Source organism: Cornus florida, unplaced genomic scaffold (genome assembly GCF_030987335.1).
Source record: "Cornus florida cultivar Cherokee Brave unplaced genomic scaffold, ASM3098733v1 CherokeeBrave_3.0.0_Hap2_Chr10, whole genome shotgun sequence".
NCBI classification, from domain to species: Eukaryota; Viridiplantae; Streptophyta; class Magnoliopsida; order Cornales; family Cornaceae; genus Cornus; species Cornus florida.
The window spans coordinates 31,225,501-31,253,363 of NW_026775580.1; the positions used below are offsets into that span (position 1 = coordinate 31,225,501).

The 27,863-nt window shown below is 35.9% G+C and overlaps 2 protein-coding genes across 3 annotated transcripts in view; one reads left to right on the forward strand and one right to left on the reverse strand.

Moving 5' to 3' along the window:
• The window catches only part of LOC132279783 (glucose-6-phosphate isomerase, cytosolic), a 40,168-nt gene extending 24,650 nt beyond the window's left edge, over positions 1 to 15,518 (forward strand). For both annotated transcript variants that reach the window (XM_059781823.1, XM_059781824.1), the window contains exons 12-24: positions 715 to 787; positions 865 to 925; positions 2,065 to 2,131; positions 2,931 to 2,987; positions 3,100 to 3,153; positions 3,240 to 3,368; positions 6,088 to 6,151; positions 6,857 to 6,930; positions 8,115 to 8,168; positions 8,251 to 8,319; positions 13,448 to 13,537; positions 13,796 to 13,903; positions 15,143 to 15,518. In XM_059781823.1, coding sequence (XP_059637806.1) covers positions 715 to 787; positions 865 to 925; positions 2,065 to 2,131; positions 2,931 to 2,987; positions 3,100 to 3,153; positions 3,240 to 3,368; positions 6,088 to 6,151; positions 6,857 to 6,930; positions 8,115 to 8,168; positions 8,251 to 8,319; positions 13,448 to 13,537; positions 13,796 to 13,903; positions 15,143 to 15,193 — 951 coding nt within the window. In that variant the 3' untranslated portion in view covers positions 15,194 to 15,518. The remainder of the gene's footprint in view (positions 1 to 714; positions 788 to 864; positions 926 to 2,064; positions 2,132 to 2,930; positions 2,988 to 3,099; positions 3,154 to 3,239; positions 3,369 to 6,087; positions 6,152 to 6,856; positions 6,931 to 8,114; positions 8,169 to 8,250; positions 8,320 to 13,447; positions 13,538 to 13,795; positions 13,904 to 15,142) is intronic.
• A 378-nt stretch (positions 15,519 to 15,896) lies between these two features.
• LOC132279784 (deoxyuridine 5'-triphosphate nucleotidohydrolase-like) lies at positions 15,897 to 19,741 on the reverse strand. Its single transcript, XM_059781825.1, has 3 exons — positions 19,517 to 19,741; positions 19,291 to 19,382; positions 15,897 to 16,321 (listed from the first exon to the last, which is right to left on the reverse strand). The coding sequence occupies exons 1-3, from the start codon at positions 19,699 to 19,701 to the stop codon at positions 16,155 to 16,157; spliced, it is 444 nt and encodes a 147-aa protein (XP_059637808.1). The 5' UTR covers positions 19,702 to 19,741; the 3' UTR covers positions 15,897 to 16,154.
• Positions 19,742 to 27,863: the final 8,122 nt, after the last annotated feature.

Sequence of the window (27,863 nt, forward strand, 5' to 3'; positions counted from 1 at the left end):
ATAAATCAACATTAATTTCTGTATATAGAAGCAACCACCTATAAATCACTTGCATCAAGTAAGCCCAAGGAGAGTCAAACCTGAGAGTTCAGTTCCTCAAATATCACATCGGGCAACTGAACCTGCCTGTGAGAGTTGGTACTTTAGATAAAATAGAAAATGCTAATTATGCAATACTCAGTGTTGTCCCCATTAATTGATGTTGACGGGACAGGTGGACTGGATTGGATGCTTTAGTAAAGTTTAAAATAGGACCATTTCAATTTTAATGTGTATACTTGGGGTCCATTTTCAAACATTTTGATGAAACAATAATTCTAACCAACCTTGCATGAAAAACTTACACCTTTATGAGGTCAGATGAGGTAATCAACAACTTAGAAGAACAGAAAAGAAGGATATTCAATATGCTTTCCTTACCAATTTCCATCTTTTCAGTGTACATTTAATTAATTCCTTGAAATTTGCACATTTTCTTGTTTCTTTAATGCTAGTAAGTATGGACATGGATGTTAAACTTTTATTCCTTATATCCACCTCATTATGTACTTGCATCTCTTCATTGAAGTAATTACGTTGTTTCCATGTTATCCGGGGATCATCCATTATTGAATTCATGTGAAAATTGGATTAAATAATACATTGATCTTCTGGAATTTTCAGTTTGATTATTTGGATACCTCACTTTTAATTATTTTTTAATCTTTAGTACAGCTTGTGGAGAAGTTTGGGATTGATCCTAATAATGCATTTGCATTCTGGGACTGGGTCGGGGGCCGATATAGTGGTATGTATATTTGCTCTCTTTCTTTAGTTTTTATGATTCGCATGCCATCTGATTTGTCTTCAAATTACCTATTACAGTTTGTAGCGCTGTTGGAGTGTTACCTTTATCTCTCCAATACGGTTTCTCAGTTGTTGAGAAGTACGGTAACATACAAATTTCTTCTACTTAATTGCAGCACGCATATCATTTGTAGATTTGATTCATGACACCAATCTGGAACTGATATATAGCTGGCAGTGTGTATTAGGTGTATATTTACATTCTCCTGCTGCTTCAATAACTTTTTTAAAAGAACACATTGATTGTGAAAAGTTAAAACTGTACTTTTTTTTTTCCCCAAAAATCTTATTTATCAACACGCAGTTCTCAAAAGGAGCTCTATCCAAGTTCAACACCGTGTCAAACACAACACTCCCATGTGCCCATGAACAAAAAAGTCAATAATTCATTAGCCTGTAATAAAGAAAATTCCTTGATTAGAGTTGTAGAAAGAGGCATCTAATAGAAGATCTTATCTACAAGGGAGAGGGAGGGAGGGAGAGAGAGAGAGAGAGGGCGTACTAGTGGTTGCTGTATGCATATAGAATTACGATGTGGTATTTCTTAATGTTCATTTCTCAAATTCGACATTGTTCATATTGACACCCTAATAAATCAGTCGAAGTTGAGTATTTTGTCTCATAAAAACTAAATGTAGATAGAAAATTATTTACTTATATAGTGCTTGTTATCTCCGTGCGTGCTCCCCATCCTCCCCAATCCTCTGTGTCCATGTTAGACAGAATTTAGATGTTTTCTTTTGACTCCAGTTCTCCTCTTCCCATCCCCTGCCACTTCCTTTCCCCCCAACCCCAAAATATAAAATGGGGAACGAAAAAAGAAGTATGTTTTTAAATTATTTTATTTCTGTAGTGGCTAATTAAAATTTCAGATGGTATGATTGATGATTTAATATTTCATTATCTCCACAAATAAAGATGAGTTAAGCAGTTGAATACTTGCTACAGAAGCCAAAAAATTAATGCAATTGTTACCTGTGTCAATTTCTATTAGCCACGTCACATACAAGCTACACAAATTGGTTATATTTGCTTTCTGGGTTTTTTGATCTAAAGTGCTCTTCTTAGTGGTTATAATTTCTTAAAGATAGAATTCAAGATTTCCAAATTTTTAACCCATTAGTATTTTACATTGGCACAATTTTCATCGTGCGTTATTTCAGTTTGACTTGGTTTTGGTAGATGATTGCCTGAATTATTTTATTTTCTTACTTGAAGGTTTTTGAAGGGAGCTTCAAGCATTGATCAACATTTCTATTCAGCACCTTTTGAGGAAAACTTACCTGTATGTGCCTCACATATGTAACCTTTTCTTGATCTTCCATTTTGTGTTGTATGAGATATGGCACAAGGCAATCTTTTGCTAGTGTCATGGTACTTAGAATGCTTTTTCAAGGAATTTCTTTCTTCTTCTTCTTCTTTTTTTTCCCTGAATTTTTTCAAGGAATTTCAGCAAAAAGGTTGTGTTTGTATACTGTATTGTTTACATTCTTTTGGAGTGATCTTCTGATCTTTGAGGTTGGGCCCATTAAATTCTAGGTTTCTTGCCTTTGCATGCGGGTCATATGTACCCTACTATGCCAGACAGGGAGCAAGAACATGAATGTTTATTTCCTTGTAACTACATCCTAGAGCATCTACCAATTTATATATAATAAGTTATGTGTCCGTAAGGAGTTCAATGATATTCTATAATGACCATAGATGACATACCTCTTATCACAATTTGGTGGTTCAAATGGCTGTAAGTTGATGGCTGTGTGTTCAAGTCACCCCATCAGTAAAATTTTCGCGTTTTAGCGGAAAAAAAAGTGGCTGAAATGTCAAGACGCGGTCAAAATCAGTGGATTGGACAGGATTCTTCCCTCTATCCGCAAATCTGTGGATGGGAAAAGGAATCTGACCCTCTCCAATGAATTAGTATCCTAGCATGTGCCACTACAATAGTGGATGTTCTGGTTGCCTTCGCTGGATGCACTTCCACAGTTTCACTTATATAGTTATATGTTTATAAGACTTTCACTTATATAGTTATATGTTTATAAGACTTGTCCACTGTTTGTTAACTTTGCATCATTCTTCAGGTGCTTTTGGGTTTGTTGAGCATATGGAATGTCTCATTTCTTGATTATCCAGCAAGAGTGAGTAAATTTTCTTCTACAGACTCTTTCATTTCCACCTTTTAAGCATTCTCTAACAATGTCTTCTTATTATTGATGCCATACACATTGAAAACTTCTAATATTCCTCCAGGCCATTCTTCCTTACTCTCAAGCCCTCGAGAAGTTTGCCCCACATATTCAGCAGGCATGTTGACAATAGCTTTTCTGCTTGCATGATTTGAAAACTTCTTTGTAATGTTCGTATACCCTTATAAACTCACTCCAACTTAGGTTAGCATGGAAAGCAATGGAAAAGGGGTATCAATTGATGGTGTGCCTCTTCCCTATGAGGCCGGTGAAATTGATTTCGGTGAACCAGGAACAAATGGTCAGCACAGCTTTTACCAATTAATTCACCAGGTAACTTCCTTGTTTTGTATAATGTAGTATGCAAAGAAAAAGAAAATCTCTTGTTATAAAATTTTCTTTTCAAACTCCAAGTACATAAAATATATCAACTTTTAACTTCAAATTTTACAGTGCACCCTGTAATCCCGCTGTTGATGCATCAATTCCAAGTATTTTCAGAAAATGCCCAGAAAAAATAATTTTAGTACATTAACTAGTTTTACTGTTTGATATTTCTTTGGATTGAAGATTGCTACTTGTCTAGAAATAAGACTGTTACTCAGTCTTAAACCTTGTTAAGGGATAGTGCTGGGAGGGACAGACTAAGTACATAATTACTATTTGACTCTATAAGGTCTAAAAGTAATCTGATTGATGGGGTTGACTGAAACAGAATAGTAACAATCGAATACCTAAGATTGTTCTGAACTAACAGACATAGAGGAGGGTGAACAGGTCTTACAAATACTTATGGATACTTTTATGCTCTTTAAATTAAACTTAATTTACCAATTAATTATTACCTTAATACTTGTAAAAATATTAGTATTCAATTCCAATTCACAAATATAAAATGAGCAGTAAATCAAAAAAATGAAGTAAAAAGAGAGTAAGTGAGACATTCAAATTTTCATGGAAAACCATCAAAAGACAGTAAAAGGCCATGGGACCTCGTCTGGTCAGGAACAATCTACAGTCATTCCAAGATCTCTAACTGGTCACAATTCAGTACAGTCGAATTCCTAACTGGTCTCTAGGCATGCATGGTAGAAAACCAAATCTTCAGTCATTTGAAGATCTCCAGGTCATTAATCTAATCCATCTACAGCATTTGATTCCCATGATCATGTTTCTCTATTGATTACTCACCTCTCTGCACTGATGTACTGTGTTGCTCTGGTCAATTGTTGCAGAACTGATTTCCCAGTTTGATGTGCATTCAATCACTCAAGTATAAATTATATGGTTCCTAGATTGAATATGTGGAGAACATGTCTAAGAGTGTAAAAATATGCAAAAACCCAAAAACTCACTCTTGATCTTCCCACAAATTTCTCAAAGTGTTTTTCAATGTTAAAGCATGAAAGATTCTCCCTCTCAGTGTGACCTAACCCATAAATTTTTTTTTTTTTTTTTTTTTTTGATAAGTAAAATTCGATTAGAAGAGCGTTCAAAAGGGGAATGCGTCCCTAATACAAAAAACGAAAGTGGAACCTAAGGCCCAATAGAGTCCAAAAGATCAACTAAGTCATCGGTCGAGGAGCAATCGCTTCCTTTCACATAACAGAAAATAGAACGAAGAATATGCATTTTCAAAGTCGCCACAGACGTGTCCTTTCCTTCAAAATTTCTGCTATTCCTTTCTCTCCAAATGCACCACCAAACACAGTGTGGAACTATCCTCCAATAGTCACGACCTAACCCATATTTATAGTCATCAAGATAAACTTACCATGTTTTAGAACACTAAATCTATGTAAAACACTGAATTCCGAGAGTCCTGTTCGCAGCAGGATTCTCGATCGATCAAAGTATCAATTGAACCTCTCTGAATGAGTCCCGATCGATCAACATATCGATCGAAACTCTGGAGTTCTGTCGATCGATCGACAAAGTCTTGAACAAGCGAACCTTGCTGTATTGAGGTTCTAATTCCAATTTTCTTAAAAACAATTTTTAGCTTAGTTTAAAAAATAAAATAAAAAAACAATTAACTTTAAAGCATTTTCAAAACATGTTAAGCCCAAACCTATGAATAAAATAAGCTAACCTAAGGTCAATTTAAGTTCATTTACCAGTAACCTATCAAAGTTATTGAATATCCATCTGTCTTACTTTCTGTGTCTGCCATGTCTTCAACTGATGTTCTGGATCAACTCAACCGACTCACTGACACTATGAAAAACTATGTTTTGAAGAGGAATATGACCACACGTAACTAAGTTTTCTAACACTGATTCGTTACCTTATGTATAAGAATGTGTATAGGATGTGTTCTATAGAGCTCACCCTATAGACACAGTTAACATGTATCAGCTCTCTTCTTTTTTTTTCTTGTTATTTTTTTATTTTTTTTTTAATTTTTTCTTCTGAAAAATCATATTCTTCTTGCACTCAAGTATGATGTATGTATAGTAACCTTCTTTTCTCTCTTCTCTCTCTCTTTTTTTTTTTTTTTTTTTTTTTTCAAATTGGTGAAAAAGATAACCAGTCATGAAAACACATCTGGTAATGTTTGTTAAGTTTTGCATGATATTGCATTTGTTTCAGCCCAAATCTGAAAGTAGAAAAAGTCATTTTCACTTATTTTTGCTATTGTAGCTGAACAAATGTAATGAGAATTGTTTCAAAAACCCAATATGATGTAAATACCATTTCTTTAAAATAATTCAAACATTTGTTTTATGAAACATTGTGCAACAAATTAGTTAATAAACATGTTTTTATTCCAGAATAAATCACACCACAAACCTTTTTTAAAATAAAATAAAAATTGTTGCCAAAAGGACCCTTAATTTCCATATTTTATGTTTCTAAAAAAATTTACAGCAACGTTTTCTTGAATTATTACGTACTACTGAATTTTGATTACCTCACAACAATATTTCGGCTTCTTGTCTTACTGCACTGTTAGTTGGAAGAAATTTTTTTATTTTACCATGTTCAATATGCCCCTAAACAAATTCCTGCCTCCATCACTGACTTTGAGCCATCTTCTTGGAGCTTTCAGGGGCGTGTTATTCCTTGTGACTTTATTGGTATTGTGAAGAGTCAGCAACCTGTGTATCTGAAAGGTACGCTGTTTCTTTTCTTCTTTGTTTTGTTTTCTTTTTTTGGTGGTTCTTGGAGGGGACAGTCGCTTTCTGTCTATTAGAAGCATTTGGCCTCAGATCATATGTAGGGCTGAAACTAGTGCGGGCCGACCTGAACTCAAACCAATTTTCACATGATTGGGCAACTAGTTCACAATTAGGGTTGATGTGTCATGCAACCTGAACCCTGCCCGTATTGGGCGACCCGAGCTTAATCCAAATTCTAACTGACTTTATATTTACTTATAATGTTAGATATTATATCTATAATTATGATTAAGCTATTTTTGTTTCTTTTTCTTTAAATGTTTTTAATTATATGAATAACTAAATTATTGAGTGTTTGGCTATTATCTGCTATATATTTATACTTAGTTTTTAGATTTTTTGCTATGAGTAACCCAACCCCAGGCTAACATGAGATCAACCTGATTTGCTCAACCAAAGTCCCGAAATTTTTAGCTTGGTTTGAACTTAGGTTGGGGAGGTCAGGTTGGATTGAATTTAAAGATTATTTTATCTTTGGTTAAGCCTGACTTACTCGTCAATCTACAGAGCCCCCCCAAGTTGCACCCCTAATTGAATATTATCAGAACCACTTGGTGATTAATGGCATAGCAGAAGGTGGCTTTCTAATGCATTTTCCAGATTTCCATTTCTTTATTTTGGATTGAATTTGTATTGCAGGTGAAGTGGTGAGTAACCATGACGAGCTAATGTCTAACTTTTTTGCACAGCCAGATGCCCTTGCTTACGGGAAGGTAGAGATATATGCTCTTTCTGATTATCAGTGTTTTCTCTTTTTACATAGTTAAATTTCGTGTTTTATCAAATAATAGAAGTTCTCTGAACTTAATTTTGGCTTAATGAAAAGGGGGAAAATTAAGAAAAGGATAAAAGAAAATGTGAAGAGAACAAAACAAAAAGAAATGGTCTTTTTATTTGGTCCACAAAAAGGAGCTGAAGTGAACTGCAGAATCATAATGATGATTTTGGGAAACTTTGATGCTGGGTATTTTGTTGTGAAGTGTTGGTTTTGCATTATGCAAACATATATTAGGTTTTTTAAGGGTAGCTTATACAACTAACTCCTTTCAATCTTGTTATTAATCTTGCTTCACTTCGGTTGGAATGAAAGGTACATTTGCCTCCTCATGCAGTTTGCAGAGGCGAGGAATCTTAATTCCTGACCTTTTTTTTTGCCCTTTTTGGGTGTTCCATTATGTTTCCTGTAATCTTGATTGCAATTATAAGCATACATCTATATGGCATGTATTTCATTTCTTTTTTTAATTCATCACCCCTCTCTTTCCCTTTCCTTTCCCAATTAGTGTCTTGGTTTGATTACAAGAGACGATTATCTAGGAAACTAGGACAGGATACACATAACATATCAATTAATTTTGAAAAAGGAATCTCATGTATAAAATCTGAAAATTTTTGAAGTACCCAAAAGAAAAAAAAAAAAATTAGATATAATCATAAGATTGTTTATTTTAGTAAAACATAAGAATTGTTTTATGTCGAAATTGAATATTTGAAATGAGATGACTAAAGCATTTTATAAATTATTTATATTCATCTATATAAGTATATATGCATACACATAGACAAACGAGTGTAGTCTATATGTACACACAGATGTACCCTCACATATTGATACATTTATATAGACGATTCCAGAAAAAAATTGCAGCAGTAGATATGAAGCACACACAGGATTCATCCAACTTGTACGTTCCAATATAAAACAACAAAACACCTTCCTAGTAACTATTTATAGACTTCTTGAAATCCTTGTTTTAACTATTTGTCATATTCTACAGATTCTGTAATGGAGTTTGTTTCTTTTGAACTGCTTGGATTTGTTAGTATTGCATCTGCCTTGTGATGTAAGCAACTGGCTGAATATCAGTGTATCTAAACAAAAGTCACTTTCTTACAGAAACCCGAAGAGTTGCAAAATGAGAATGTTGCCCAGCATCTTATTCCTCACAAGGTGATTACCTTTCAGTTTCCTTTTTATTGTCCTCTTTACTTAAATTGGATCTATAATCTTAACAGTTTATTGTCTTTCACAGACCTTCTCTGGCAATCGACCTTCTCTTAGCCTTCTACTTCCATCATTAAATGCTTATAATATTGGACAGGTTTGAGGCTTCTTTTAATTTTTTTGTCTAACTCATGAAGTTCACATACATTTTCGTAATTGTTGGAAGTATACTAGGTATATAAGTGATGCTTTAGAGTCCATGTGTCTTCACTACCTGACCTTAAGTTTCCTATGTTCCATTTAGGGTTACTCAAATCTTTTGAGTAACAACTCACAAGATGTGATTGAGCATGTTGTCTTAGTTTCCTTATCTATTTCTTTATTCATTTTTCCACTTTTTTTTTTTTGAGATGGTTTGAAGAAGCCCTGAATCCCAGGTCTGTCGAGGCCAACTCCATGCCACTCGGCCTATAATCTGTTATCCTCAGTAGAGCATTTGAAACTTAATCTAGTGTTCCAAGTGGTAGTGTGCCTTGTTGTTCTACTGTGTGGTGTGAATACTTTATGGTGACAACACTAAATATTGCTACAGCTATACCGACCACCCTTCCTGCTTAATTATATCCAGACTGCTGAATTTAATGTTCTCTTTCTAACTAATAGAACAATATTCCAGCTTTATATACTTTTCATGAATGGATGCATTGTAAGTCATCCAGAAGTCCTATAGAACCTAACTAAGGATAATCGTTTAAGTGGAGCACCATTGGTGTAGGTCCAAGAAGTGTTTCTACTTTTTAGCATGTGAATCTGAAATATTTGTATATGAGAACACATTGCCGACTCTCCTCATTCTAAATATAGTTTCATCCTTTTTCCTGCAACAGATTGTTTTTCAATTACTAGAGATATAGGTTATTAGAGACGAATTATGTATTGATAACAACATTAATTAAAAAGAAAAGAAAGAAAAAGAGGACACATTCGGTTTATAGAAATTATCAGATGTAGTAGATTTCCATTAAAAGCGATTTGTATTTCAGCATGTTCAGATAAAATTAGCCTTTGAAGGTAGTGGGTAAATGGGTCAGTAGTTCAATCGTTAAGTCATGCGGTCAAATCAGACATCATAGAAATAATATGGTAGTTACTACACATAAGAGAAAATAATTTAAGTGCAAGAAGTGAGTCTATATTATATTCATGCATGAAGACATGAATAAAATGTATTTACATAAATATGTATCATGGTTGTTAAAATCTTTGATACTGAATTGATCCCAAATCTACAAGATTGCACGAATTATGAGATCTCAAGTCAACTACTATTCTTCCCATTCTTGTTGCACAGGCTTGTATTGTTAATCTTGTGTTTATTTCTGATAAAGGACCTGAAACTCTGAAACCCAGTATGGGCACTTTTCATGAGTTCCATTCCACGGGGCGATTTGAGAAATCGCTTAACGCATCTTTTATTGCCCTTATTCCAAAAAAGGGTGGTGCTTCTAATATCAAGGATTTTAGACCCATTAGTCTGATCGGGTGCATTTACAAGATCATTGCAAAAGTCCTTGCCTTTAGATTGAGGGAGGTCCTGGATGGAGTTATCTCTGAGTCTCAGAATGCTTTCGTTGGGGGTAGACAGATTCTGGATTCCACCCTTATTGCTAGCGAATGTGTGGATTCTAGACTTCGTAGTGGGACTCCTGGTGTTCTGTGCAAGCTGGATATTGAGAAAGCCTATGATTATGTTTGCTGGAATTTCCTGTTCTATCTGTTGGAGAGGATGGGTTTTGGTGAGAGATGAAGGAAGTGGATTGTTTCTTGTGTTTCCACTGTCAGGTTTTCGGTGTTGGTGAATGGCTCTCCTTCGGGGTTCTTTGACAGTTCTCGTGGGTTGAGACAGGGGGATCCTCTCTCCCCTTTTCTTTTTATTATTGTTATGGAGGCCCTTAGCAGGCTGATGAGAAGGGCGGTGGATTTGGGTTTTCTTAGGGGTTTCAAGATTGGCCCGGAATCAGTTCAGCAGTTGGAGATCCCTCATTTACTTTTTGCGGATGACACTATTGTTTTTTATGAGGCTGATGTATCCCAGTTGAGGTATCTGAGATGTGTTTTGGTTTGTTTCCAGGCTGTTTCTGGTTTGAAAGTTAACGTGGGAAAGAGTGTGATTGTTCCTGTGGGGGAGGTTCAGGAGGTGGACACTCTGGCTGCAGTTTTAGGGTGTGGGACGCAACGCTTTCCCATCTCGTACTTGGGTTTGCCGCTGGGGGACTCGGCTAGGAGGGTGGGAAGTTGGAACCCGGTGATTGAGCGAGTCGAGAGAAGATTAGCGGGTTGGAAAAAACAATATCTGTCAAAGGCCGGTAAAGTTACGTTAGTGAAGAGCACTTTGTCAAGCCTTCCAACGTATTTTCTTTCGCTTTTTCGTATTCCAGCCTCTATTTCCATGGTGTGATGATAGGCCTTTGGCCCTTTTGTTTCCCAAGCTTTTCAGGATTGCTGTTGACAAAAATGCTATGGTTGCTGACTACTATTGCCTTGATAGTGGAAGGTTGCCTTGGGATGTGCGTTTCCGGCGAGCTTTTTAGGATTGGGAGCTGGATGATGTCACTAGGTTTTTGGCTCTCCTTTACGGATAGGAGGTGGAGGGGTCTAGGGCAGATTCCTTGATTTGGGTGCCTTCTTCTCAGGGGATGTTCCAGGTCCGGTCCTTTTTTGTGTGCCTTTCTGGTTTTCATGGTACCTTATTCCCATGGAAGACGGTGTGGAGGTCTAAGGCGCCTCTTAGGGTGGCCTTTTTTGTGTGGACTGCAGCTTGGAGTAAGATTTGACTTTGGACAATTTGAGGAAGCGAAGGCATATCATTGTTAATAGTTGTTGTCTTTGCAAGATTAATGGGGAGTCGGTGGATCATCTTTTGTTGCACTGTCCTGTGGCTCATGATTGTTGGAGTTTGATGTTTGGCCTGTTTGGTATTCATTGGGTCATGCCTCGGTCATCTCGGGAGTTGTTAGATATGTGGAGGGGTCAATGGGTGGGGGCTCAGGCCAGAGTTTTTTGGAGGGTGACCCCTTTTTGTATTTGGTGGAGCCTTTGGAGAGAGCGTAATGGAAGATCTTTTGAGGGAAAGGAATCCTCCATTGGGGTGTTAAAATTTTCTATCATTTGTAATTTGTTTTGTTGGGGTCAGGGGAGAGACTACTCCTCTCTTGAGGATATTGTTGATTTTATGAGCTCTTTGAGTTCATAGGCTCCGTTTTGTCTTTGTATAGTTTGGGACGCGTTCCCCTTTTGAACGCTTTTATACAATTTACTTATCAAAAAAAAAAAAAAAAAACTCTGAAACCCAGATGGTATTATACTATTATAACACAGATACAAAGACCCACTTAATTGTCTAAATAAGACATGCAAAAAAAAAAAAAAACTTTTTGACCAAGACACAACTCTTTTAGTCTTCTTCAGATTAATCAACTGCTTTAACAACTAATTTAGGCCATTTGTTTCCTCATTCAATTAGCATGAGTTCGACATGTTTGCTTCCCTTTTTCTATGTTTTTTTCTTTTGGTGGGTTCTTGGAAAACTCTCTCTCTCTATAACTTGGTAACTTTGCTTATGAAAATCAATCTCTCATGGCCTCGTCTACACATACCTCAATTCACATTTTTGTTTTCCTTCCCTATGTTATAGGCTCTGGGAGATCTTTGCATGACCATTGACCCAAGTATATCAAAATAGAACCTTTTCATATATGAATTGAATATTTTTGTGTAATGTTGGATCATTTATAAATGATGATGATTCATGAACCTTTTTCTATTTTGTGTTTTTATCTAATAATGGAGTGTGCTGACATAGTTGGTGTGTGTATATGAATTGAATATTTTTCTGTAATATACGATCATTCATGAACTGTTTTTTTATCTCGTGTTCTTATCTAATAAATCAGTGTGCTGACATAGTTTGTTTATATACTTAGTATTTGTCTTAAACTTTTCTACGTTTTTTCTTGAATTTATATTCAATCATAGTGTACTTTCTCATTTTGTAGAATCTTATGATTCTCTATTCGTTTCTAAAGGCCTCCATTAAACAAACATAGGATCCCAAACACCAAATTGTTAGTCAGTTTTCAAATACTAAATGTTTATTTCCAATGACCTACTAACCGTGCTTTGATACCACTTTGTCGTTCCCCGATTATTTTATTATTATTTGTTTATTTAGTGCATGATAAAAATAAAATAAAACCTTATTATCTTATCAAGGAAAAAAAAATACATCAACAATCCGAACCCACAAACCCCTCCATTAAAATTTCAAAATTTATGAAAGAAACATCTTCATAACATAAAAACATAGTCCTGTCCATTACAAATTTGAAATGAGGTAAAATTCCTTATGACTTCTTATGTAAAGAAACATCTTCATGAAATATGTTAGGGTGAGTTCAACCGCCCAGTAGAAAAACAACTAGTTAACCAGTATAGGCTCAATTCAATTCTAGGTAATAACATCAAGTCCAAGCATATGCAGCAAACTAAATGACCCTGACATGTATACTGCGCACACCAGCGAATAACCAGTTAAATGATCAATTAAAAAATCAGCCCATGACAGTTCACCTGTTTTATCAATCCAACTGACAGGCTGCACTAGGTCTGATAAATTCCTTAGGTTTGATCAAAATACCATCCCCCTCCCCTCTAAAAAAAGGGTAATGGTAAAAAAACAAAACAAAAAAAAAAAAAAAAGTTGTGGATTATGGACATGAGAGATGCAGTCACATTTGAACTGAAAACTCAACTGTGAATACTGAAGATGACTCAGACACCACATTGCAGATGATGGAAAGGCAAGTTCAGAAGTGGCCCTGGTTTTTAGTTTTTGCTATTCTAATATCAATAAAACACAGTCAAAGCTTGAAACTGGAAAATCAATTTTAAATCCTAGAGTTGCCCGAAAGCCACTTTGTGGAGTATGAGAAGGCAAGTTCAAGATTGGATTTGGTTATTGATTTGAACGATTCCAGGTCCATGGACTGGCTTAACCAAAAAGAGTGTTTCTTTTTGGTTTTGTGGTGTCTTGCATGATTTCGGTGACTACGGCGTCTGTATTTCTTCTAGATACAAGTGAACCTACTTTTTTCTGCTCGCAATGATATCTGTACAAATTCCATCTTTTTAGTGCACTTGTCACATATTATTGTCTTCCTTCTTGCCAAGTGATCTACATATCTACATCTGTCACGTTATCCACTGATTCTTACTCTCTTTTTCAGTTGTTGGCAATCTACGAACACAGAATTACTGTGGAAGGCTTCATATGGGGTATCAATTCTTTCGACCAGTGGGGAGTTGAGTTAGGAAAGGTATTGTATCATTTAAATCTCCATATAGACAACTTTTTTGGGGGGGGGGGGGGGGGGGGGGGGGGGGGGATATAAAGGGTTTTATTTAAGTAACCTGCTTTGTAGTTCCTCTACTTCAAAATCGTACTGTTACAGTATAAATTATTCTTTTTGCCTATTTAGTACTCTTTGTGGTCTTCCCTTTAATCCCTGTAGTTTCCGGTATTTTTATATGTTGTTTTCTGTTTGAGTTCCTGAAATTGTTTTTGTGAAATGCAGTCGCTGGCTTCCCAAGTCAGAAAGCAACTTAATGTCTCTCGTAAGAAAAGAGAACCAGTTGAGGGCTTCAACTTCAGTACCACAACAATGTTAACAAAATATTTGGAGGTATGTGAAAGCACCATTTCATCAAATGAGATTAATGAAAGATCCCATATTTATAGATCATTAGCAAAGCCATGCAACCATTTGTAAAAGAAAATTGCTACTCTCACGCTAACAAGAATCTGAACGGCGGCGTTCTCAATGGCTACATCTGATGAGCTTTTACAATTGTTGCATTTCCCCATGCAATGGCCTCTAAATTCTTAAACTTGTGTAAGTATAGAATTTGAGGAATATGGCCTGTATATGCAGTAGATAGAGATCCATTAAATCAATGATGTAATAGGTCTTATGTTTTTCAGTGAACCATGCAAACTAAAAAATCAGCTTTCTTTGATTATTATGACCACTTATGCTCTGTTTGTGTCACACATGTACTGTTTATACCGTAATCTTTTTCATTTTACATGAAAGAAATCGTTTCCCTTGTCATTTTCCATTATTTGGTTGACACTTTAAAAATAATTTATTAATACTAAAAAAAGCATTATGAAAACTTGTATTAGCACGTATATAGACAAGAAGACAATGTTTCGTATTAGCTTACATATTGATTAGTACATAGGTGTGTACATAAGTGGATGTATACGTAAAACTGTATGTAAGTATATTTTCTATATATATATATATATATATATACACACACACACCCACATGAATGTATAGTAATTTGTATTGTACATGTATGGCTGCAAATATATGCATCAAGTGCATTCATATGGATGTATACGGTATATATTTTTTATTTGTGCATCTTATTCTTAGGCATATGGTTTTCTGGTGTCTTCTAGGAAAATGAGTAATGGATAAATAATAATAATAAATAACTAATATATATATCTCAGAAGTCATTTTCATGTTTTGTGAATCCATCTTCTGTAAAAAATTGTGGAACATTGTAGTACAGTGTCAAACTCCCGAAAATGATTAAAGCTTTTATTGAAAAATGCTTTACATTAGAACACGTGAAGCATTAATTCCATTCATTTTATGGGGGTTTATATAAATTCATGGTTAAACTAATACAACACGCTGACTTTGGTGTAATTGTTATCTAAAATGCGATGTATTCAGCAAGTCTGAATCCTATGTGATATAGCATGCCTGTACAATTACCTAAAGTGTTTTGTGCATATCTTGCTACATGGATTTTCTATGAAACACTTCCAATCGAAAAAGGTGACTTACATTTTACTTAATTTTTGTGGCACTTTTACTGAACATATATTTCTCACTTGGCAGGCAACGGCTGATATCCCTTCGGATCCTCCCACTCTTTTGCCACACATGTGACCGTCTTTTCCGGAGAAAATATTTAGTAATCAAGTCGGGCATCTTCATGGTCAGAACCTCCTTCAGTGAAGGGAACCATCTATTCTCAACTTGAACGCTTTGCCCTGCATATCGTGTCTACGATCCTTGTTTTCTTTGCAGATTGAGTTTCTATGCTTTTCCGTTACTGTACAAATTTTGACTGTTCTAATAAGTTTTGATTGTTCTAAGATATTGTTGTAGTATTTGCTCGAGGGGCATAAGTAGTATCATTATAAGAAGAAATCACATGTATATATATATATGGCACCGCCAACTTTCTTATAAGAAACGGTTTTGTGAACTTGATTATGGAGCCAGTTGTTGAGCTTCAAGCTAAAGTTGAGAAGCTAAAGGAGATTAAAAACGCAATTGGTTCTCTTTCTTTTAATAGGGTTCTAACAAATCTTGAAGGCTGGGCTTTACAAATTGTCCAAATCTCACTGCATTGAGTGACCCAATCCAGCACTCCAAGCTTACAGTTGGATCTTGACATAGCTTGTGGATCTTTATGTTTGGTTTGGTAGGAGGGATGATGAGGGAAAGAAAGAAGAGAGGAGGGATATAACAAGGTCTATATTAGTCTCAACTGGTAGGAGAGAATTTGAAAGATGAAAAGGATAGAAGTGTTGAGTCATATCCTTTCTGATCCACCACAATGCTTGGTTCGGTATAGAAAGTAAGGAATAAATTTCATCTAATAGATAGGAGAGAGGATAATAAATGAATGAATTGCATCCTTTCTGATCCGTCGTGTTACTTTATGTAATATTTGGTTAGGAAGAGAGGAAGAGGGGAGAGAAAGACAGGAAAGAAGAAAAAACTGCATTCGTTTATTAAGTAAAAAAGAAAGAAAAATAGGATAAACGAGCCTTAATAAGACAAGTAGAATTATTATAAAAATAAATAAAATTAAAAAAATTAAAATAATATCCTTAATGTATTAAGGTAATATAGATAATGATTGAGCAATCCTATCGACGAGGTTCACCTGGAAATCGGTATCAGAATGGTTAAACAAGGTCACCCCGACTGCTCCCCTGTAGTCAGCATCAATCACACGGGCACCCACGTCCATCGAGTGCTTCCATGCCAACCCCTGTCTAGGGGCTACAAAACCCATTCCAAAAAAATGAAATAAAAACACTGTTATATATATATATATACTCCGTCCATTTCAAAAATAAGTTTTGATAATTCATTCACCACTAGTATAATTAAAAATTAATAAAAAAAACATTTTCCAAAAAGGACACTTCTATTGGTGCAGGGATAATTCCTGAATTTACTTGAAAGAAATTTGAGAGCTGAAATCTCTATGATATACCTTCTTAAATTCATGAATGAACTCATAATATAAATAGATTATCAAATATGCATTATATACAGTATAAACTGCAAAAATAATAATAATCCTCAATTTCTTTAAGAATCCTTATAACAAAATATTGACATGTTGAGCTCTGAAGTTCCTATAAGGCCATCTGTAGCGGGCTAGTAGCCCAAATGAGCCCGCAGCGGGCCAGTGGAAATTGGGCAAGCCCACATGGGCTCACAATCTAGCTCGCGGAATATCGCGAACCCAAGCCCAATTAGGAGGTTTTTTTTTTTTTTTTTTTTTTTTTTTTTTTGACTTTTGCCTTTTCCAAACGCCATCATTTTGTTTCCGTGTTTTCAAAACTGTAGAACAGTGCCTTAAGGCACGGTTGTTTGGCCGCATGAGAAACCCAAAAATAGGTTATTTTGATCTCATTTATTTTAAAAAAAATAAAACAAAATTTATTAAATAAAAAATATATTATTTAAGCACTGTTTGTCCAAAAATAATTTGATTTAGACCTCAAATAAATTAAAAACACTTTTTTTTTTTCCCTTAATCTTTTTTTTTGCTTTAAATTTAAATTTCTGCCACAAACAATACATTTGACCGTTAATACACTTTTTACAAAAATTAATTAAAATTAAAATTCATTTTCTTATTCTGAATTTTGTAACCCTTATTTTCTTATTCCAATTCATTATTTTTAATCTTAAAAAACCATTACATAATAAAAGTTCTAGTACATGAAATATTATAACATCTTAAAAGTAAACAAAATACAACATAAATTAAACATCTTCATCACCATTGCGGCTCCACAAATTTTTCATCAAATCATTCATCAACTGCGTATTTGTCTCTCTGTTGCAAATCTGAAGTTGGCGAGAGAATATGTGTGCCGCTAAAACTGATGGGCATTGACTTAAAGTGGGAATCGGGATTGCATCCTCCGATGACGGAGTCCATCTTCCAACATTTGCGTGACGCTCATCTTCAATGATCATATTGTGAAGGATGATGCATGTTTTCATTATGAGATGCAAGTCACCTTTCTCCCAGTAACGCACTGGTCCTTACGTTATTGCCCACTTGGTCTGCAATACCCCAAAAGCCCGTTCCACATCTTTCCTGCATGCCTCTTGTCTCTAAGCAAACAATTTCTCTTTTCTAGTGGTTGGGTGTGGAATGGTCTGCATCAAAGTTGCTCACTTAGGATATCTATCATTAGACAGGTAATACCCCGTTCTATAGTGATGTTCATTCACTACATAATTAACCAGAGGTAATTTGCCGTTGATGTTACCATTAAATACCGGAGAATGATCCAACACATTTATATCATTGTGTAAACCCGATATTCCAAAGAATGCATGCCAGATCCACAAATCTTGTGAGGCAATTGCTTCCAATATAAGAGTATTCTTACTAGAGAATCCCTTGTGTGTGTCATGCCACTTCATTGGACAATTCTTCCACTCCCTGTACATACAGTCAATAAAACCAAGCATACCCGGGAATCCTCTCTGCTCCCCTTCTTCAAGCAGCCGTGCTATGTCAGCTTCATTAGGTGGGCGCATATACTTCTCGGCATACACAGCAACAATAGCATTACAAAATGCCTTCAAGCATTTAATGGCAGTGCTCTCGCCGATTTTAATATACTCATCATAGTGATCAACTGCACAACCATACACGGGTATACGAACAGCAGTTGTCATCTTCTGTATAGAAGACAACCCCAGACGACCTGTCGCATCCTTTTTTTGGACAAAGTAATCATCATAAGCTTTGACATTTTTAAAGATACGAAGAAAAAGTTCTCATCGCATCCTGAATCGCCTATGAAAGTACTCCGATGGATATGTGCAATTCTCGTCGAAAAAGTCTTTCATTAACTGATAGTGACTTCCCTCTCGATCACAATGAATGTACCACTTCTTATTACGAACTTGAAATATTTGTTCAACTATCTCTGGCCTCACTAAATTCATAATCTCATAGAATTCATTTTGATCCTGTTGAATCAACACAGCAATAGAGTCATCTTCCGAAGAACTTGACGAAGAAGATGAAGAATTAGAATCTGCCAAAGAAAAAGCTTGTGATGACGAAATCATTGGAATTTCAAAATTAAAAAACATAGATAATAATATTTTGCTACAATAAAGAGAAATAAATGTAGTGATAATTTTCAGATTAACAAATGAGTATTCATTATACAAGATGAAAAATATAATTGTTAGAAAGAGTTTAAAAATAATAATATATATATATATATATATATATATATATATATTTTTAAAGCGAAAATTTGGAGAGCCTAATGGAATACATATTTCTGGAGAGCGAACTTTTGAAATTACTATTGTGACTCTTGAAAAAACTGAAATGACATTTTTAGAAAGCCAAAATCCGAGGAGAATAGTGCAGATGCTCTAATACCTTCTTTAGTGATAAAAAAGACCTTGTATCCTTTTTAAATTCATAAATCAACTCATAATATATATATGTTATCAATATATAAATATATAGCCATAATGTTTATGTTATTACAGATTCTTTTTTCATTTTACAACTATATTTTTTTTTTAACTTCTTGAAGGATGAAATGATAAATTAGTGACATGTTGAAAGATGCAGCTTTCAAATAATTGAGGTATAATTACATCACCGGGTACACTTGCAAAACCATGAAAGTTAAAGTAGTTTTTTGCAATTAAATGTTATATGTGTGCGCGTATAGAGAGAGAGGATTTACCAATTCGAGCATAGGTTCCTTCTGGTATTGCAATGCTAAGGTCTGTGGAAATCAAAGCTTTGCCTCTGGCTGGTACTTTTGTCTCTATTGCGCTACAAATCCAGATGAGACCCATCAATTTTTAGATATGGAGATTCACAATATTCAAACGAATTGGCTATTAAATCACATATATAAATATGTGTGTGTGTGTATACACTGTTCTGTGTATAATCCGGTATTTTACCTAGAGAGATCGTAACCAGCAGAGAGGGGAGACGCTCTTGAGGGCAGAACAGCTTTCTCGGAGAGCATCTTCACTCGCAATAGCGGGGTAGAAGTGTGTGTGACGTCGTTTTGGTCGAGTTTCTGAACCTTTGGTGACCGTTCTTTGATTTCGGTACTGATGATTTGTGGATCTTGTTGAGGCATTGCTACGGAGTTTGAGAGCGAGAACAGATTGTGGCTATGAAAATTTACACAAATGGGATTTGAAATGGCTCTTGATCTGGAGAATTGGGTTTTTATAGGGAGTGAAATTACCCACGAAAATCGGGGTACACAATATGGCGCCAAGTATTCCCGCCACTTTTTGGGGCAGAGGTTATAAGTGAAATTTTAAGGAGATTTAAATTTGGGTAAATTAAGTTGAGCTGAAGATTGGGGAGAATTTGGTTTTTATTATTTTAATTTTATAAAAGTGTTAAATGTCTTTTATATCTTTATTTAATTTAATAAAAAAATATGTCAAATTAAAAGACTTTATTATCCTTTTTTTTCTCTCCTTGTAAACACTATATTATCCTACCTTCTTTTTAAAAATATAAAATAAAATAATAATCAAACCCTAAAAAGAAAATTAATCAAATGTCATTAACAAAAAAATAAAATTTTATTTTTTAAAAATTTAATAATAAAAAATTGGTATGAAAATTGATATTTTGGCATTTTAAGGTAATTTTGTTATTTCATGTCAAACTATAAGATTATTAAGGTCATTAAATACAAAGGTTAATTTTACTGACACCTCTTCAAACTTGGACAAATATCACATTGAAACGCTTTCGAAAATCATTATCACTCACATTGTAAATGTTTGTTCCGTTTTTCACTCACACCACAAAATTACTTTTCAGTCAAATCACTTTTTGCATATAAAAATTCATTGTTGTTACCCTTTTTTCACTTTGTGTTGTTAAAATTTTGATTGAAGTATAAAATGACTTAATTACCCTATAAAACCTATGTTAAATGACCAAAGTATCCATTAAAATATATATATGTGTGTGTGTATATATATATATATATATAACTTTACAATAGCATCAGTTTTTTGTTTTGATAAAACAATTCAATAGAATAGCATTAACCATTCATTTGTTTTTTTCTTCTTTATATATATATATATTATATGTTTCTAACTCCATCATAGATAAAATATATAAGCCTATAAGGTTGAATGGAATGTGATAGGGAAAAATATAAACCTACCCTACCCTCGATAAGATTAATTAGATTTCATTATCAAGGATAATGAAATCAAATTTGACGTGTTTCAACAAGTGAGAATAATCCTACTATAACTAGAGGAGGTCAAAAGGATTAAATCATATCCCGACAAATCTGGTAATAAATCTCCTATGATTTCGCACAAGCGGAAGATAAGGTCAACCATCGATATCAGCGGAACGATTTTGATTCCAATCGACAGCTATAAATAGGGTATCAAGCCATTAAAGAAGGTACGACGTAAAAATTATTATTAATTCTGCCTTCTTTTTAGACCTCCGTGACTAATTTGATCGTCGGAGAGCTCTTGGCAGGCACCACACCGATGCCGTCAAGGTTCATCGATCTTCTCCTCTCTTCCTTGCAGGAAAACAGTATCATATCGGACTGCGCGAATTTCAGCCTCAACAGAATGTATCCACAAATATCTGTTAATATTTAGACAAAAAATAATAATAATAATTTAAGAAAATGATGAGAAGCCAAATATTGGATATAATTCAACAGGGTCTTGAATAAAACCCAAGAAAATCTGAAGAAAAATACAAAAATCACATATTTTGGGAAGAGAGAATCATAAATTTCAAGAGGTCTGAGTCCATACATGTATATATATCTATATATGTGCATATATGCACTGTGTGTATGTGAGATCGCCACCAATTAAGTCACCAACTTTGATGAAATCAGGTGGGATTAAATGAAGAACAAATCCTAATTAGAATACAAAAACTACATATGTATATATATGTATGAACCCATAATGGATTTAGAACTTTATATACAAATGGGTTTATACAGAATGTCTTTATATGGGGTAAAATCACATAACCTCTTTTTACTTTCATTACATAAATAAATAAATAAAACTACAAAACCGTTAACCCATTATCCCATTTCTGTTTAATTGCCGTCCATAGTGCGGACATGTTTGTCACCTGCTCCTGTTTAATCATTTTATGCCAAAAATGTCCCTCAGGCCAACAAGTAACTTGGACCAGCTGGTTACACTCCCTTATGCCGAAAATGTCCTCAGCTACTTGACATTTCTTAAATTAAAAAAAAACCCACTTGCGTCTGCAAAAAAATGAATGGTGATTCCTTCTCCTTTAGGTCTTCTCTATATTTCTTCCCAAACAAACAAAAATCAAGAAACTAAAAACTGGTTTTAGTTTCGCCTGCAGGTTGATTTTTAGTTCCGCTCTTGAAAATAAAAAGATCTGTTCTACATTTGATAAATTGGTTCCTTTTGTGAAATCATTTAGCTTTCTGTGAATTGTTCCATTTATAAACCATTGTAGGGGTTCTTTTTTACTAGGTAATAAAACAACAATAAAATAGAAATATCAGGAATATAAATACGAAGGAAAACAGAGGAGATGCTCAGTGTAGGAGGAGGAGAAAAAGACCAACTATCAAGATCAAGATGGTGGTAGGCGCAAGTATACAGTATTTCATGACAGCTTTTCTTCCTTTCGGGAGGTTGGTTCTTTCTTCATAGGACAGTACCATTTATAAATCTAGATTCCATTGGTTATTATCCAATGGTCCCTTCTATGCATGGTTTTTTTCTGCATGCATCACCCCCAATCCAAATTACGTGAGTAATTTTAAAGATTTAGGGGTTTGAAGGGTCTAATCCTTTCCTCGAGCCTTGTCCCATGTTGCCATGTCACTTCTCCCCTAATCAGGGGCATTAAATGTTGCTTGGCCGTCGGTTGGTCAAGCCTGACATAGCATTAATTGTGATTTTAAGGTTTGCTGTCACAACGTGTATAATCCCATCATCTTGTTAATTGGGCCTTGTCGAGAGCGAAGGCACCTCTTAACTTCTCATCCACCAATCCAAGATCCTCTTAAGTTTCCCAAATATGGATTCCTATAACACGAAGATCCTACCTTCATCTCGTGCTAAGGAGCCCCAATCTTTCAAAACAGCATTGTCTGGCGTAACACCAGGATTCGGGATATTCGAGAGTCGGTCTCTCGAGACTTGATGGGCCTGGTGTGGTGCCAGGGCTTGGAATGCTCGAGGATCAACTTCTCGAGGCTTATTGGGCCTGGAGCGATGCCAGGGTTTAGAGTGCTCGAAGTTGATCTTTCGAGGCTTGATGGGGCTGGAGCAATGCCAGGGCTTAGAGTGCTCGAGAGTTGATCTTTCGAGGCTTGATGGCCTGGAGGAATGCCAGGGCTTAGAGTGCTCGAGAGTTGATCTTTTGAGGCTTGATGGGCCTGAAGCAATGCCAGGGCTTAGAGTGATCGAGGTTTGATCTTTCGAGGCTTGATGGGCCTGGAGCAGTGCCAGGGCTTAGAGTGCTCGAGATTTGATCTTTCGAGGCTTGATGGGCCTGGAGCAGTGCCAGGGTTTAGAGTGCTCGAGATTTGATCTTTTGAGGCTTGATGGGCCTGAAGTGATACCAAGGCTTAGAGTGCTCGAGATTTGATCTTTTGAGACTTGATGGGCCTGAAGCAATGCCAGGGCTTAAAGTGTTCGAGATTTGATCTTTCGAGGCTTGAGGGCCTAAAGCGATGCCAAGGCTTAAAGTGCTCGAGATTTTATCTTTCAAGGCTTGAGGGCCTGAAGCGATGCCAGGGCTTAGAGTGCTCGAGATTTGATCTTTTGAGGCTTGAGGGCCTAGAGCGATGCCAGGGCTTAGAGTGCTCGAGATTTGATCTTTTGAGGCTTGAGGGCCTAGAGCGATGCCAGGGCTTAGAGTGCTCGAGATTTAATCTTTCGAGGCCTTTGACTTTTCAACTTGCTAAGTAGGATTTAGCTATGGTTGTATTGACTTGTCAACGTGCCACATTAGCGTCTAATGAATGACACCCACATTTTGCCCCCCTGCACGTGCGACGATTCAGAATGAATTATTGCGCGTACAAGACTAGGTTTCTAGGTCATTTATTATTTCGAAAAGGCTGAAGAGACGCGAGCATTAAAGGTCGCCTCCAGTTATTAATGTGACGTTTGTTGCTGTAATACCCCTAATTTTAAAAAGGATAAAATTGGATAAAATTAGAATTTCAATTATTTTTATTACATTTTTTTTATGTGACTAGTTATTTAAGTGTGTAATTGTTTTACTTTGTTAATTGATTTAATTGTAGTTATGTGTGTTTTGTTTGTTTAATGTTTAAATTGTTTTAAATTTAATATGTATTATAGTTTTAGGGTTTTGTTTTATTCTCATGAGTTTTTCCGGCTCCTTTCAGAATTTTAGAATTCTATTTAGGTTTTCCTTAAACCTCTATAAATACATCATTATATTTTCTTAGGGTTTTTGGAAAAATAAACACAAACCCTATTTTCAAACCCTATTCACGTACAGTGAAAATACAGAGAGTTGTAGAGTGCAAACAGAGAGAGGGTTTGAGGAAAACAGAGTAACCTAGTGAGGGTTTTGGTTGCGGTTTAGGGTTTGAACTTAGGGGAAGGGAAGGCTGAGCAGTAGAGGGTGGAGTTGACAGTACTCGGACATCGTCGGAAAGCTTAGGAGACGGCGACATGGTTTTGAATCCAAAACTGTAAAGGCAAATTCTATCTTCCTCTTTCCCTTTGGGCCGTGTTCTGTGCACCTAGATGATCTATAGGGAATAACTAATCAATGATTGAAACCTACATGTTTATTATATGCTTGGGTGATAGTCTGTTTGTTTTAAAATCCAATATATTTACAGTTCGTGTATATTTGTTTCAGTATCCTGTACGTTAAATATATTGATTCTGTTGTAAATTTAGTCTCTGTATTTTATTGCAACTTTTGTAAACACAATATAGGAACACTACTGGGGTTATACAAAGCTTATAGGGATGCTATTATTCTATTTTAAATATGTGTTGCAATCCGTTCCGCTTCAATTTGCATATGGTTCTAGTGTTCATACTAACAGCATGTTAAGTTGGGTAGCAAACTTAAGCTTTGTAATTGATTTAAATTGCTATAATCAAACCTTGGGGATGCTATCAGGAGGGTGTTAGATCCTTTAGATCAGTTTAAGAAACAAGCAGAGGGGTAGGAATTGATCGGAGAAGGAGCAGATTGACGGAAACGGAGCAGAGATGAACTGGAGGCTCTCAAGAGGGAGAGAGCCAGCTCTAGAAAGTCAAGAGCTGGCTCCCCTTCAGCAAGAGCTGGCTCCTAGGGAATTGGAGCCGGCTCCAATAGGGGAAGAGCCGGCTCTTCCATTCCAAGAGCCAGCTCCAATTTGTTTTACGTCCAGAAAGTGTTTTCTAGGGCTCTGTTTGGTGTTTTGAGCACTGTTTGAGCTTTTGAGTGATTCTAATGAACTGTAGGGACTTAACAGAGGATCTAAGTAGTTAATTCTAAGTGTTATTAAACTTATTGTTGCATAGTTTAAGTCTCTAAGACAAAAGATGTAGCAGTGTAAAAATATACAACGGTATATGCTACTAACAGAAGAAAGGAACTAAATGGCTTGATTAAATTTTAGAAATTTAATGAGACTTCACGGAGGGATTAAATAGTTAATTTTTGGGTGTTATTAAGACCCTAAATTGATTTAAGGTTAATTCTAAATTAACGGATCAAACTGTATAACACTTATGTACATTGTATACGGTTAGTGGATAGATGAAGTTTTAAATACTTAAGCTTATTTTTAGGCATTCCAGTGGGATTTAATATATTTATAAAATGGTTTTAAATATATTATAGGGTCATTGATGTGTTAGATGTGATCTATGCAGGCTCTGGATGTTAGTTGTTGATTTATTAAATCATCTCCTGCAACTATATGGTTATTTGTTTGGATTTAAATTGCTGAAACATTTAAAAATCTTCTGTAATTATTTGGATATTGGTTTTGGATTTTAAATTATTGTACTATTATTTATAGCCTGTAATTTACATGGCTTTGGATTTAAGTTATTGGAATACTAAATACTATTCTGCAACGATGTGGATGGTTGGTTTTGGACTATAAATTACGCGCTTATTATTTATGCCTTGTAATTTACCTGGATATGGAGGATTGTATGCACCGGTATGGGACGGTGGCATACTAGGTATGGTTTAGCTTAAAATGCTAATTCCTGCCTTATGGATTTTAAATTGGTGAACAGTTTTACATGTTTTATCAGTTATATGGATTTTGTGGATTGTATGCACCGGTATGGGACGGTGGCATACTGGGGACAGACTGATTCAGAATATTCAGTCCTACCTATTTTGGGAAGAAGGGCACGAATTATAAAAACATAATTCTCCTTATATTTAAGTCTGTGCAGTTGAATAAACTGAATGACTTATTGGATTCCTTTTATAAGTCTGTGCAGCTGAATAAGCTGAACGATTTATTGAAGTTCCTATGGATGGATTTGAATGGACTTTAAATATATGGTTATGGTACCACGAGATGAGCTTGAGTCTCAAACTCGTTGGTTAGGACGCGTATATGCAGTGGATGCGTAGCTAGCTATAGTAGTTTGAGGTGTACCCTGTTAGGTCTAGGTATTCATGCCCACCTTTGGGTGCGTTTTCACATGTTACCTTCTATTCAGGTTGAGACCCCTATTGTAGTTCAGTGAATGTCCCATAGTGTGGATATATATATGTATGGACTAGAAAGATATTGTTAGGTATCTACAGTGTATCTGCGTATCGGGTCACTGTATGGATTGCAGTTAGATTAGAACTTGCTCGTGGGCCTGACCCACTCTTCTATTATTCTTTACAGGTGTTCGTTAGTTCCAGGCTGCAGAGCTTGATCGTGCTGAGCAGATATAGTTGTTCACTCCACCGATGACATAGAAGTATATTTTGTGTGTAGACTTGGGTTTTGTTTCCCGTCTTTTAAGTTCAGTGGGTTATTTTAGGGGTCCACTAGATGGATTCCCGAGTTGTATTGGAGAACGATATGCGTTCGTGGTGAATCAGTTGTATCTGAAATATCTTATTTATCAATGGAGTTATTTTTCTGAGGTTTTCAAATATTGGGTTACTCTTTTAGTTTTCATTTTAGCAAATTTTATTTATCTCTTTTGATATAATTATTCTGTGTTCGATTATTGCTAATTATTTTGATATCCTCGGGTAATCGGGCGTGGGCCTGGCCAACCCGCATCCAGAAATCTGGGGGTATCACAGTTGCCGATTTGATTTTTGGGGGTTCCTGAGGTAAGAGGGCTATTAAAAGGGAACAGTGATGGAGTAAAGTGAAAAGAACTTAGAAAGTACTGAGATTACCTGAACTTCCATCATTGCTGGAGAAGAGGTCTCACAAAAGTTTAAAGTTCTTTGGTTTACTGTTGTTCTTAGTGGAAGGGACTGCAACCATGGTTAGCAAGAAATACGAGTTATGCAAAAAGGATTGCCCTCTACCAAAGGTGCCAGCAGATTCGGAATGGCGACGGGCACCATTTTTTGGAAAAAATGACCTGTTTTGGCACCGGGCGAGCAAGGCAGTGGTCGCCGGCGAACCGCTTGAAGTGGTTGAATTGATGGAGGAGGAAGTTGAAATGAACATGGCTCCTCGCATCCCTGGGGATACGATCTTACGATTTGGGGTCGAGCAAGGGCAATATCCATGGTCCTATGTGAACTTCAATAATCACATTAGTCCGTCCCATAGTTGGGAAAAATAGACGGACGCGATCCTTGTAAACCCGGAGTACGAGGAAATCTTGGATGCAGCAAGCTTGACACCGTGTATTAAGCTGTTTTGCCAAATACACATTCTTCGCGACACTACAGGTTTATGGGAACTAACTTCGCGATGGAGCTCAAGTTCGCACACTTTCATTACTTCATCGGGAGAGTTCACTCCCACTATTGAGGATGTGAGCCAGTTGCTGGGTCTACCTTTTCAAGGGGTAGAGAATCCTGGCTCTTGGGAGTTTGTGCAAGCTGAAGAGACTTTGGCTCATGATCTCGAGACGGCTCTGGAGAAAACCAAAGATTTTAGGTCGTTGTGGGGCGCACAGGGTGTTCACCATGCTGAGCGAGGCAAGGGTACACGCAAGGCCACTCTTGCGGCGTTGGTGCGATACTATTTTAAGGACTTCCCAATGACAAAGAAGAATCTCTCAGAGGAGGGAAGAAAAGGGATTCCAGGTCCCTGGGCTG